At 40.1% G+C, this 14,679-nt stretch overlaps 1 protein-coding gene and 1 pseudogene across 1 annotated transcript in view; one reads left to right on the plus strand and one right to left on the minus strand.

Annotated features, from left to right (window-relative positions):
- Window positions 1–2,054, plus strand: part of LOC102831645 (multiple inositol polyphosphate phosphatase 1-like) — a 34,907-nt gene extending 32,853 nt beyond the window's left edge. The window contains exon 3 of the mRNA XM_006831115.1: window positions 1,951–2,054. Within this exon, the coding sequence (XP_006831178.1) occupies window positions 1,951–2,054 (104 nt within the window). The remainder of the gene's footprint in view (window positions 1–1,950) is intronic.
- Window positions 2,055–12,705: 10,651 nt separating this feature from the next.
- Window positions 12,706–14,455, minus strand: LOC102834985 (annotated as a pseudogene).
- Window positions 14,456–14,679: the final 224 nt, after the last annotated feature.

The raw sequence follows: 14,679 nt of genomic DNA on the forward strand, positions 1-14,679 counted from the left end.
AGAGCACAGCCTTCAGTATGGATTACATCTCAATGTAAAGAAAACAAAAATCCTCACCACTGGACCAATAAACAACATTCTTATCAATGGAGAAAAGATTAAAGTCGTCAAAGACTTCATTCTTCTTGGATCAACTATCAATACTCATGGAAGCCGCAATCAAGAAATCAAAGGACGGATTGCATTAGGCAAATCTGCTGCACAAAACCTTTTTAAAGTGTTGAAGAGCAAAGATGTCAGCTTGAGGACTAAGGTGGGCCTGACCCAAACCATGGTATTTTCAGTAACCTCATATGCATGCGAAAGCTGGACAGTGAATGAGGAAGATTGGAGAAGAATTGATGCCTTTGAGTTATGGTGTTGGAGGAGAATATTGAAAGTGCCATGGACTACCAAAAGAATCAATAGATCCGTTTTGGAAGAAGTGCAGCCAGAGTGCTCCTTGGAGGGCAACATGGCTAAACTTTTTCTCTCAAGCTGGCCAGACTTCGACTCCACAGCACACCACCATCAACAACAACAACATACAGTTTCTGAGTCAGAATCAATTTGATGGCAGTGAGTTGAAGTTTTTTTGTTTGTTTGCTTTTGTTTATCTTGAGCCCATGGACTCTGACCTGGCCACTGGGGGCTAGAGCTGAAAATGAAGCAGTCAGCTGGTCTGAAGTGTGGGGAGACATGTGTAAACTTGCAGATAGCTTGGATAGCTAGCTGACCAGAACTCAACCAGATGAAGATAAAGAAGTTTGATACTGTGAAGCGTATTTTGCTACAATTTGATTAACTGGATCTTTGATTATGGGTGCAGGTGCTTAAAATTTCAACTGGAATGGAAGGATTCTTCACATCAAGGATCAAGCTTGTTTCCTCAGTGCACTGGGTTGATAGTAACAGGCAATCTAGACATTGGCTATCTCAAATGGGGCTATAAAGGCACAAAGTGGCTGAGTTACAAGCTTTTATGAGTGTGCTGAGTTTCAGAATGAGGGGGTAAGGTAGAGTCCCCACTGAATAGTTTTCCTCTTTTCCAGATGGATCTGGTAAAAAGGGATGGGAGAGGATGGGGATTTTATGATTCATTTGTAACTGTTAGCAGGAGTAATCTCTCATGAAGCTGCTGGTAGGTTCAAACCATCAATCTTTAGTTTAGTAACAGAGCATTTAACCAGTGTATCACCAGGGCCCCTTCACAGACACATTGTATTGGCTGTGACTCTGTTCTGAATTTGGTGCCCTGGTCATCTCTTGTAAACCTTTGCTATTATTCTTTGTTCAGTCTTGGCCGTCACCAAGAAGTTTACCGAATACTGCGTGTCCATATTCTCTTCTTGTTAATTGCCATCAAGTCAGTTCTGACTCATAGTGACCCTGTATAGGATTTCTGAGGAGCAGCTGGTGGGTTTGAACTATCAATCTTATGGTTCCCAGTCCAGGGCTGATCCTACAGCGCCACATTAGGAGTTCCCTTATTCCGTAGACACAAGTACTAAATTTTAAGATGGTTCAGAGAGCCCCATGGAGTAATTAGTATTTACTAAGGCTTATTTGCTCATGTTCATTCAATATTGAAATACGTCTGTTTCAATTTCCTTAATCTACCAAAAAAAAAAAAAACAACTTCTTGAAATTTAAAGGAAACATATGAAGAGGCTTCAGAAAGTTCATGGAAAAATGGAATGAAAAGATAATGCAATCATTCCATGAACTTGTTACATACATGCTGTTTTAGATGGCTTTGCAACACTACAGTGGTCCTGAATTTTGAAACTTTCAGTATAAAAATACATTTATTTCTGCACCACACAGAATTTTAGCTCTATGGTTAAGTTATATATTTAAAGATTAAAAAAATAAAAAGACAAGTCAGTTTTGTAGTACTTCTAAATGTAGTTATTATTTTTGTGACATGAGTGTATGTATACCTTTTTTCCTCTCAATTTCTCTTTTCAGGTCTCAGTCAATTTCCTCTCCAGTCATCCTCCAGTTCGGTCATGCAGAGACCCTTCTCCCGTTGCTTTCTCTCATGGGCTACTTCAAAGACAAGGAACCCTTAACAGCCTACAATTACAAGAAACAAATGCATCGGAAGTTCCGCAGTGGTCACATTGTACCCTATGCCTCGAATCTGATATTTCTGCTTTACCATTGTGAAAATGCTAAGACTCCTAAAGAAGAATTCCAGGTGCAGATGTTATTGAATGAAAAGGTGTTACCCTTTGTTCACTCACAAGAAACTGTTTCTGTGTATGAGGAGCTGAAAAACCATTACAAGGGCATCCTTAAGGATTGTGCCAGTGATGAATGTGACTTACCAAAGGTGAACAGCACAACTGGTGGGCCATGAGTAAGGAGAGAACCGTTTGATTTCATCAGGAATCTATAGGGAGTGATTCCATGCGTGAAACAGCTGGGCAATTCCCTGATTACAGAAGCTTTACATTGCTTGAGTATTTATGTCTTTTCACAGAAAAAGGTTGGGTTTCTTTTTGGGTCCTAACGTGGATGTTTAAGAAATGAGTCTTCACTAGAGTAGCTTTTTCAAGGGGAGCAGATCTATTTAAAGGAACAGCTGGCACTGCAAATGTTTACACAAATTAAATTCTTCCTGTTTATATAAGAAATCTCATTGAGAAAAAGTGTGATTTCAAAATTATACTTGAAAACCTTTGGAGTAACAAACTATGTCAGTTGGATTGCACCTAGTTTGATTTGAGCTAAGGCTAGAACTTGGCCAATTACGCTACAGTACTCTTTTCCTCAGGTAGGACAGTTCTAGCTCAGTTGTCTCTTTTAATAAAAAAATATGGTAAACTGGGGTTACCACATTGGGAAGAAGCTGACAACTCTCTAGTTGAGAGTTTGAAACAATATTAAGAACCATCCAGAATCTGATTTTAAAAGGGGATAAAATTAAAAGTTTCTTAAATCCACTACTTAGCTTTCTTTTTCATTCTGTCTTCCAATTTCTGTTTTTATATTTTGCTATTATATGAAATATATCTTTTGGTTGTTGGACTTATTCTTTTTAGTAAAAACTTCGCCTGTTCACAGATTTGAACCCATTTCAAAAAATAGTTCTGAATTATGTAAAATGACATGAAAGTATTTGCTGTATTTACTATGATAATAAAATTTTTGTACTTTACTACCAGGTTTTTTATGTTCTTTGCAGCAAAATGCCACCTGCCACCATCCACAGCACTCTACTCAGCTGGATTCAATAGTTCATTGTAGTGGTCACATAGAACTAAGCCACCATACTCACAGTTAGGGGGTTTACAAGGGAAGTTAACAGGCTACAATATAGGATCAGAAACTTTCAGGACACAGTTGTTCCAGTCAGGATAGCCTCTTCTCAGCTGTGCCACGAGCAGGCCCTTTATGCCCGGCCAATGTTACAGTGCTCTTTTTTTTTTTTTTTTTTTAGTTTTTTAAAATTTTATTATTTTTTTTAAGTGTTTTGTTGTGAATTATATGATAGTTTACATGGGAGAACATTAGTTTTACATTCATTCTATCGTACATTCGTACCATTGCCATGGTTACAATCCCCTCCATACATCATCAACCGATCAAAGGGTATACCCTGCAGGCCTTTCCCCTACACTATCCCCACCGCCCCAGTCTTCAGCATACAGTCCCTCTCCCTCTCTGGATCTAAGGACCTCAGCTGTTCCATCGCTTCATGTCATTGTCTCTGCCTCCATCTCAGGCATCACTACTTCTCTGGGTAGGGTGCCGCTCTCGCCTCTTCTCCGTTGATGGTCCTAGAGACCTCCGCTCCTAGACTGAAAAGTTATTCCCTCCCTTCCTTGCTATAAAATGTCTACCTTTACATTTCCAACCTTCACAATCAGTCCTGATAACAATTATTCACTATTGTATCACAAGAGACCCATCTGCATTTCATTTCATCAGCTCTGCCTAGGCAGATTGGATACTACTCACTGGAGATTCTGCCTTCCTCCAGGCCCCCCTGGCTCTAGGTTCCCTCTTGAAAGCTTGTAAGCCAGTCACTTCTTGCCTTTGTAGCCTCCCGCCCCCATTTTGGGTAGCCAATGTCCAAGTTGCCCATCCCTGTCTACTCTGTGTGGAGGGGGTGTGAATGATTCTTGCTGTAAGGACTTGTTCCCTCTTTTGAGCTACTGCTTCCATAGGTATAGGTCAAGTTCATCAAATTACATCAGATTACTCTTTTTTCCTCTTCTTTCTTCTTCTGGTTGAGCTCTGATCATCCAGTCATTGAAGCCAGGTCAAGTGGGTATTATCTGCAAATGTGGGTGTTCTTGTGCATATGCCCTCTCTTTTTATCAGCTGAATGCTTCACTCTCCACTTTGTAGGGCTTAGCTCGCCACTTCATTGTTGTTTTTCCCTCACTTCCCCTTATCAGTGACGAATGTGGTCACCAATCAGAGCATGTATTCCCATTGAATCTTAGTCTTGGAAGGGGGTTTGCACTGAGGGGACCCGACCACTTGCCTTGATATTTCCTGGGCAAGCAACTTGTTTGTTCTGTAGTAACAGTCCGTCTGCCTCCATTGTTTTGTATTTTTCCTGTAGGTCTTTCTTTCAAGAAGTATCTTCTGTTCTTCTAGCCAGTTCCAGGCGGGTCTGCTCGTCCTTTCAAGTAGAAATTTCCCATTTCTGGAGATCTGGATGTGGTTCAGGCTTCTACCTATAGTCTTAGGTATTGCAGAGGCTCCGTAGGAAGCCTCCTTCACTGGACACGTTGTAGCCCCATTTTAGGTATTCCAATCAGTTATAGGCAGAAGACGGACTTACAAGCTTTCTATGGTGTTGTTTCTGACTATTATTTTCTCTCTCCCTCCAGTGTCTATTTTATATTATAATGCAAGGAAAACCAAGATTCAAAAGACAGACAAGCATCTTAACATTATTCCCCCTTTTCCCCATGCCAACCATGTCTCAATCTCTGTATCCCAGAGGCCTGTAGTTTCAAGGTTGTGCATATATCATTCTTTACCTCTGTCCCACTTAGCCCATTCAAACATGCCTAATTGTTTTCCCATCTGCTTTGTTCTTCCATTCCCCTCTCCCTTCTTGTATATTGCCCCCCTCCCCAGCACCCAGACTTTCCTGTGTCTAATCCCTGCCCTGTGCTCCATCTTCCCCTTCCTCCCCTCACCCACCCCCAACTTCCCAGTGACCAACAAAGAATTCTCCCCACCCCCTTTTAGTCTTTTACAGTAGTGGTCCTATGCAGTATTTCTCTTTTTGTGACTGACTAATTTCACTCAACATAATGTCCTCAAGGTTCATCCTCAAGGTTATGCGGTGGCTTGCCGCTTCCTTGTTATTCTTCAAGGTAGCATAATAATTCCATTGTGTGTATGTACCACAATTTGTTTATCCATTCTTCAGTTGATGGGCACTTTGACTGTCTCCATCTTTTTGCTATTGTAAATAGTGATGCTATAAAATTGGTGCGCATATATCTACTCGTGTTATAGCTCGTATTTCTTATGGGTAAATTCCAAGTAGAGGAATTGCTGGATCATAAGGTATTTCTATTTTCAACCTTCTGAGGAAACACCATATTGCTTTCCAGAGAGGTTGGACCATTTTGCAGTCTTACCAGCAATGCAGTAGTGTCCCAGTCTCTCCACATCCTCGCCAGCATGTATTGTCCTCTGCATTTTTTATCTTTGCTGTTATTGTTAGTGTGAGATGATATCTCATTGTACTTTTGATTTGCATCTCTCTAATGGTTAGTGATTACAATGCTCTTTTGATGGACGGTTTTCTATCTTGGAGTTAGTTCTGACTTACATCATAACTAGGGTTCCTAAGACTGTAAATCTTTACAGGTGCAGAAAGCCTCATCTTTCTTCTGACAGGACTCTTTTAGGACTGCTGATAAATGCTCACAGGGCACACCACTGTACCATAAGCCATAGCCTAAAGGTACCTGGCTCTAGCTGTGTGGGTCACCAAACCTAGCTCCCCCAATTAAATGCTTGCCCACACCACACTTTCAAAGCAAGCTTCCTGCCCAAAGTCACTCAGCTTTCCTTGTTCCGTGGGCTTGGAAGCCCATTGCTCTGTCTTGTGCTCTGGCTCTTGGTTCTGCAGCTGTCCTCTGCCGCTCACTCCTCTGGTGTCACATTTCTCTACCTGGGTCAAGGAGGTTCACTGAGCCAATCTTCAGGTCCAAAGGCTGCAGTCCCATGTTTATCCTACAAAGCCACATCAGCTCTCCCTTAATGACAATGTTGTTGTTAGGTGCCATCGAGTCAGTGCTGAGCCATAGAAACCTTATGCACATCAGAATGAAACACTGCCCAATCCTGGGCCAACCTCACTATTGTTGCCACGCTTGAGTCCACTGATGCTGCCATTTGGCTGTACTTGAAAACTTTTCACTACTGTGTATAATACTATGAACAGTCTTGTATCTCCTGGTTAACACAGGTACACATTTCTGAAACTATGTAATTCCATTTGAAGTAGAATTGCTAGGCTATAGAGTCCTGGTATGGCACTGTAGGATAAGCACTGGAGGGCTAACTTTAAGGTTGGCAGTTCAAACCCACCAGGCACTTCTTGGAAACCCTATACAGGGTCGATAAGAGTCAGAGCCGACTTGATGGCAGCTACCAACAGCAATAACAAAAGTATGTGTATGTTCAATGTTAGTAGATGCTGCTAAGCAGTATTTTAAAAACACTTGTACCAATTTACACACCTACCAACTGTATATTAAAAATGCCATTTGACCAACATTCTGTAAACACTTACCATTACTATTTTTTTTTTTTTCATTTTAACCATTCTTGGGTGTGTTGAGATGTCTCATTATTGTTTTAATATGCATTTTCTTAGTAATGCACGTGTTTTAGTCTCCTTTTAAGCACTGCCCAGTTGGTTTCGAGTCAGCGACCTTGTATAGGGTTTTCAAGACTGAGGCTTTAAATCTTTGGGGAGCAGAAAACATCTTTCTCCCATGCGTGATTGGTGGGCTCAAACTGCAGACTTTTGTGGTTCGCAGTCCAGCGCTTATCGAATGGAGCCACTGCGTTCCCCCTTAGTCTCCTTTGTTGTTGTTATGTGCCTTCGAGTTGGGTCCAACCCATTGCTGTTGTTAAGTGTGGAGTTGGTGCTGACTCATAGCGACCCTGTATAGGGTTTCCAAGGAGCAGCTGGTGAGCCTTAACCACCAACATTGTGTTTCAAACCAACCATGTGTTGTTAAGTGCCGTCGAATTTATTCTGACCCATAGCAACCCTGAATAGGGTTTCCGAGTTGCAGCTGGTGAGCTTGAACCACCAACCTTGCAGTTCAAACAACTTTGCTGTCCAGCAGGTTAACCCACACAGTGCCACACCAGGACTCCTAAACAATCTATGTAGTCCAGCACATTAACCAGCAGCACCACACCTTGTTGTTGTTAAGTGTTGTCAAGTTGATTCTGACCGTTGTTGTTGTTAAGTACCATGGAATTGGTTTTGACTCATAGTGACCATGCACAGGGTTTCTGAGGCTGTAAATCTTTACGCGAACAGAAAGCCTCATCTTTCTCCCATGGAATGGCTGGTAGTTTTGAACTGCCGACCTTGAGGTTAGCAGCCTGATTCATAATCGCTATGCTACCAGAGCTCCTTATTCCAACCCGTAGTGACCCTGCATAGGGTTTCCAACGAGCAGCTGGTGAGCTTGAACCTTGCAGTTCAAACAACTTTGCAGTCTGATGCAGTACATTAGCCCACAGCGCCACAACCCACAGTGCGACACACAAGACTCCACCACACCTCAGGGTGTCTTTAAAACAAAAAACGAAAAGTTAGTTCATTTCAAACAATGGCTCCCAAGGGGATCTACTGGATCATATAAATTTAAGGCAGAGAGATAGATCCACTCAGAAGTTTATGAAGAATTTTTTTTTAGGGCTTCCCAAGGGGAAATGTTCATAGATTTTCTTGAAGGACCATCACGGGAGTTATTATGAAAAAGTTTTCAGAAAATTGAAAACTGCACTGGAGAGAAAAAGCCCAGACATGTTGTGCAGATAATTTTTTTTTCCAACACTGTCCAGTTCATTCTTTGAGGTTAGCAGGGGCTGTGCTAAGAGATTTTCACTGGGAAACTGTATCCCATCCTCCCTATAGCCCTGATCTTGTCCCTCCAGCTTTCATTTTGTTCTCAAAACTGAAAGTACTTGTCAGGAGAACACAATTTGAATCCCTCGAGAATGTCAATTTTGATGTGATGTAAATCAAAGTGCACAGAATTATCCTGGGAAGAGTTGTTGTTTTAGTGTTGTTGAGTTGGTTCTGACTCATAGCGACCCTGTATAGGATTTCCAAGGAGTGGCTGGTGGATTTGAACCACCTCTGGTGAATTTGAACAACTCTTTGAAAAGTTAATAAATCTAGATTGGTAATATGATAGAGAAACAATCACTTCACATTTCAATATTTTCATGTAATAAAGGTTTCTATGACTTTGTATGATTTTATTTTACTTGGATCTACAATCAAAGCTTATAGAAGCAAGTTAAGAAATCAGACAAGAAGTTACATTGGGCTAATCTGCAAAGGACCTCTTTAAAGAGTTAAAGAGCAAAAATGTCACTTTGAGGACAAAGGCTCCCTCAAGTCCTGGTATTTTCAGTCACTTCATATGCATGTGAAAGCTAGACAATGAAAAAGAAAGACCAGAGAAGAAGTGATGAATTTAAATGAATTCACCTATTGATGGGCATTTAGATGGTTACCTTCCTTTTGCAATTGTGAATAGTACTGAGTACATGGTGTGCATGTGTCTATATCATGTTGTTGTTGTTGTGAAGTGCCTTCGATTCTGAGCCACAGCAACTCTGTATAGGGTTTCCGCAAAGTAATTGGTGAGCTTGAACCTCCAATCTTTAAGTTCAAAGGGCTTTACAGTCTGGTGCATTAACCCACAGCGCCACATCAGGACTCCATTAATGTTGTTAAGTGCCATCAAATGAAGTCAGCTACTCCTTGGAAACCCTATACAGGGTCGCTGTGAATTGAGACCCGCTCAACAGCACTTAACAACTAATGTCTAGTCTAGAGTTTATTCAGTTGTTTGGTTTTCATTTTTTTTTAATTGTCTGTAGGGATTATGAGTTGAGCTGCTAACTGCAAGGTCAGCAGTTCAAATCTACCAGCTGCTCTGAGGGAGAAAGATGAAGCTTTCTGCTCTTACTATGATTTATAGTCTTGGAAACCCTATTCAGGGTAGCTATGAGTCGGAACCATGGCACACAACCACCACCACCACTTAAGAATAGTTTCTAATACTTTTAAATTGTTCATTTTCATGTCTACCTGTTTTATCCTCCACCCTCCTCTCCTTTTTTTTTTTTTCCTTGCAGGCTAGGAGTAAGGAGTTAGGGTTAGGGCTATAGCTAGATCTAGGCTAAGCCTAGGACTTTGTTAGTATTATGGTTATGGTTAGGACTAGTGTTAGGGGTAGGGGTTTGGTTAAGGTTATGAGTTAAAGTTAAGGCTAGGCTTGGTCTAGTTTTAGAGTTACAGTTAGGTTTTCATTTAGTTTTTTTTTTTAATCTACTTGGTTTCCTTTTCATTTGAAAGCTCTGTAACTACATTATTCCTCCTTTTTACTTCATGGGGTTTTTTTTTGTTGCTTTTGTCATTGTAATTAGTATCTCTGGTTCCCTATTTTCAGTTTTCTAGGGTTGTTTTGGAGTCCTATTGTGGTGCTGTGCATTAACGCGCCAGACTGCAAAGCCGTTTGAACAGCAAGGTCAGCTGCTCCTAGGAAACTCTATACAGTGTAGCTATGGGTCGGAATTGACTCAATGACACTTAACAACGACAAGGGTTGTTGTACTTTAAATACTTCTATATCTGGGTTGGAGCTCTTGTAGCGTATTGGTTACAAATCAGGCTGCAAACCGCAAGGTCAACGGTTAGAAACTACCAGCTGTTCCGCAGGAGAAAGATGAGGCTTTCTGCTCCTGTAAAGATTTACAGCCTCGGAAACTCTGTACAGGGTCGCTATGAGTCGGAACCAACTCCACGGCACACAACAACAACATATGTGGGTTGAGTTCTTGATGATATTCTCATAGTCTCAGTTGTTGTCTGCTATTGTCCAAAGAAATCCCTTTATTACTTTTGTAAGATTGGTCTGGGTTTTACAATTTATATTTATATTTCTCCTCATCTAAAACAAATTGTCCCAATTTGATGAACAAGTTTACTAGGTATATGATTCTTGGTTGGCAATTTTTTTTCTTTTAGTTTTATGTATATCGTCATTGTTGCCTATATGGTTTCTGCTGATAAATCAATGTTTAGTTTTTATTAGTTCTCCTTTGTATGTAACTTTTCCTAAGTTTTTTCCTAAGCTGCTCTTAGAATTCTTTTCTTGTTGGTTTTGAACATTTTGATTATAATATGTTTTGATGATTTTATTTTGAGGTCTGTCCTGTTTGGGGATCCTGGTATAGTGCTGTCTGATAAGCACTGGTCTGCTAACCACAAGGAAAGCAGTGCAAACCTACCATTGCTCCTTGAAAGCCCTATACAGGGTCACTATGAGTTGGAACCAACTAAACAGCATCTGTCTTAACTTAAAAGTCCTGTTTGGAGTTCATTCAGCTTCTTGAATGACTGTCTTCTCATCTTTCATGATGTTAGGAAAGTTTTCTTCTAATAACTCTTGGACAATTTTCTATAGGTTTTTTGCTGCTTCCTGTTCAGGAATTCCAGGCATGCATACGTTATTCTTCTTGATAGTGTCCCACATAAAATCTTAAACCTTCTTTGGAATTTCTTTTTTTTTTTTTCTTTTTTTCTGATTATTCCTCTAGCTGATGATTATTGAGAGATCGATCTTCAAGCTCAATAATTCAGTCTTCTATTGATCAAATTCTACTTCTTTGTCCTTCCAATGTATTATCTATTTCTGAAGTTTTAGTATCAATTTTCTGGCTCATTGCTATTTCTGTATGGTTTCCAATTTTTTTTCATTTATTTTGGTCAGTTTGCTTCCTGAATTCTTCTAAAGTTTAGTCTCAGTTTTCCTTGATTTCATCTGCAGTTTTTTTCATCATTTCCTCAATCTGTTGAAGGTGCCTAAATATTCTTTTAAGTTCCTTATCAAGTTGTTTTGATGCTATTTCTGATATTATGTTTTTTGACTCTCTATTTTCCTCACTCATTTATGGATTGGCAAAGTGGCAGCATCGATGGACTCAAGCGTGACAACAATTGTGAGGTTGGCCCAGGACTGGCAGACTTTTGTTCTGTTGTGCACAGGGTCACTATGAGTTGGTACTGACTTGATGACACCTAACAACAACAACAACTATAAAATGTATTGCCAACAGCCACATCCCAAACTCACTTATGAAGAATGTTTTGGCTACTACTTCAAAGGAAAAACCTTGACCTCAATCATGTGAAAATGTGTTAGTGACAGGTTTCCCACAACAAAAACAAAACCAGTAAGATCTTAATGGATCTTTCAATATGTGCAAAATTCCACCCAAATAAATATATTTGTCTCACTTAAAATTCCCACCATGCATTCATGTTTTCAGTTAATTTCTAAAATCAGGATAAACAGTGAATTTCCTGGTTTCTATGTCAATGTTTTAACTTTCCTTCAATTTACACTATACAATGGTAGAGGATAAGACATCTGATTTAGCCTAGAAGGAAGAGTACTAACCGACTAGTGTTAGGTCTGCTTCCAGCCAGTTAGGGAGAGTGAGCTACTGCCCATTGTACCATAGGTGAGTAACGAACTGTAGATGATAAATGAAGCCATTTCCCGTGGCTTTTGGAGAAGGATGGTGATTATAGGCTAGAAAATATACATCTTAAACTTACTTGTTTTCCATACAATTTAATTTTCCTGAACAACTAAGGCTGGTTAAATCCTCAACTGCATAGATGCCGCCCCAGGTTGTTTGTAAGGTATTATCTGGAAAGCATATTGGATGCGGCTCTAAGATAGGTCTATAATGCTCTGGTTGCACACACAAATGGCTTGAGTATAATACAAGGTTATAATTCCCTATAACTGTAGAATTAAAATAATGTTATCACCATACAGTTGGATATTACTTCCAATAAGGACAATATTTATTAAACATGTCTTCAATTGTTTTGTTACATAGTATGCAACAAATTACAATATTCTGCAGCCAAAAATTATATGCAGAGTATGAAGAAACTATTAATCAGATAGTGTAATCTTTCAATTTACAACTCTACAAGGAAGAACTAGCAAAGCTTTACATATAACATCTCACTAAGCCTTATGGTGGAAATTGACAAGACACTGATAGTGCTGTTTGATACAAAATGGCTGAACTTCAGCTTCAGAAGACTAAATAAACCCGACATCTATCTAAACATGCTAATATACACATCAAAACAAAATCTATTCTAACCAACCACAGGGAAATGGTCTGATATCAGGAAAGCAACAAGGATTACACACATTATAAACCAACACACAAAGGTTTAAAACAGTTCTGATAATGAAGTTACCTTCATTCAGTCTTGAGTCAAGTGAATAAACACAAGTCAGTATTGACCATTTACAATCTCGGACCTTTATGGAGACGGTAAGAATCTGTTGTAGTGCCGTTACATTCAGTACAATTCAGGCAAGTTTGTTTTTTCACTTGGGTTCAGGCTGCAAATTCATTGCTACCAGTAAAGGACGGAGGCAAATTTTAGCAGCGAACGCCGCCTGATGGCTTGACTGGAGTGCTCTGAGTTTTAACTTTGGACTTCTCTGCACCACCAGCTGTTGCTCCAGGGCCCATCCACTGATTAATCTCAGCTGCCATTATCATAAAAGACTGGTCTACATGCATTACATTTTCAGCACTGATTTCCAAAAATGGAATTCCAAGGGAATCGGCAAATTCCTTTGCTGTTGTGTATTCTACTAGTTTCTTTGTGGTCAGATCACATTTATTTCTTAGCAAAAATCTGTTGACCTTTTCACTGGCATAACGATCAATTTCCTGCAGTCACTGTTAAACATTATTGAAGGACTCCTGGTCTGTCACATCATACACAACTATGATGCCATGGGCTCCTCTGTAATAACCAGACATGATCTTTCAAAATCTTTCTTGGTCTGCTATACTCCATATTCGAAGCTTGATTGTTTCCCCATCTAGCTCTATAGTTCTTATTTTGAAATCCACACCAATTGTGCTGATGTAGCTTTCTGTGTATGTATCATCTGCAAACCCAAGGAGGAGGCAAGACTTTCCAACCCCAGAGTCTCAAATCAGAAGAAACTTGAATATTCGGTATTCAAGCTGGGCATGTCACTGCAGCTGCCACCGTCGCCGCCCTACCTCTGCACACCACGAGTAGTCAAAGGAAAGGAAAGAGACTGAACCTGGAGAGCAAACGTCTTCCCTGACTTGGTCCCTGAGAACACACTCAGATACCGCTTCCACCCAAAATGGCCATCCTATATATGTTTATTTTCAAGTCTTTGGCAACCTATTCCAGAAAGTAAACTTTATTCTAAATTAATTCATGTTCTCATGAATGATTGTTGTTAAGTGCCATCCAGTTGGATTTGATCCATAGTGACTCTGTATAGGGCTTCCAAGGAGTAGGTGGTGAGCTTGAACTGCCCACCTTGCGGTTCAAACCAACCTTATGGTCAAGCGCTTATCCTACAGCACCACACCAGGACTCCAATATTGTTGTTATTCTGTGTTCTTTGTACCTTTAGCGTTAGATTTTTGGATTTTTTTTAATGTTTTGGAATACTTGTTTATCATAGCAGCTGTGTTTATCTTCTTTTTTTCCTTTTTCCGCTTCCTCCCCTTTAAGCTGTACTCCTATGTGCGCACTTCTACCTAGTTAGTGGTCTCACAGTTGTTGAACCTAGATGCTCATTTCAAAACTATGTCTTACAATGATCTTATGGGGACTCCTACATTATTGAGTCCTGGTGTGGCGCTGTGGGTTAATGCGCTGGACTGTAAAGTCAGTTTGAACCATAAGGTCAGTGGTTCAACCTCACCAGTCAATCCTTGGAAACCCTATACATGGTCGCTATGGGTCAGAAGCAACTCAACAGCACTTAACAACATCACTAAGCATTCCTGGTTCAGAGTTCATCTTCCTGCCTCCTGATCTGCTTCCAATTGAGTCGTGACTCTGGAAATGTGTGGGCAGCTTTTTTCACCCTTTGAAATCCCAGGCCCTGGTTTCAAGCAGTAAGTCATTAAATTTCTTAGTTCACTTGGAACATTCTTAGCTTCATAAAATTTCAGAAGTTTCAGCCCTAGCCCCAACTGCCTGTTTCCTGCCCTTTTCATTGTTAACAGTACCCTTCTGTTTCTGCTTTGTAGAACATGTAGTCTGTTTTTGCAATGCTCTGTATCTTTTTTCTTTTGTTTATTATACTTGAGGAAAGTGGTATGTCAGAGTGTGAACTATTTGAGTCATCTTGATCAGAAATTCTGCTGTACATTTAAAATTTAATAATTCCTTCTAAATTTGAGAAGAGTTATCGAACTTCTCTGAGTCTCAGTTTATTCATCTATAAAACAAGGCTATTGGACCATAGGGTTTCCAAGGTTGTAAATCTTAACGGAAGCAGACTGCCATCACATCTTTCTTCTGTGGAGCCGCTGGTGGATTTGAACTGCTGACCTTTTTCTTAGCAGCCA

The sequence above is a fragment of the Chrysochloris asiatica genome, unplaced genomic scaffold, assembly GCF_000296735.1.
Source record: "Chrysochloris asiatica unplaced genomic scaffold, ChrAsi1.0 scaffold00003, whole genome shotgun sequence".
NCBI lineage: Eukaryota > Metazoa > Chordata > Mammalia > Afrosoricida > Chrysochloridae > Chrysochloris > Chrysochloris asiatica.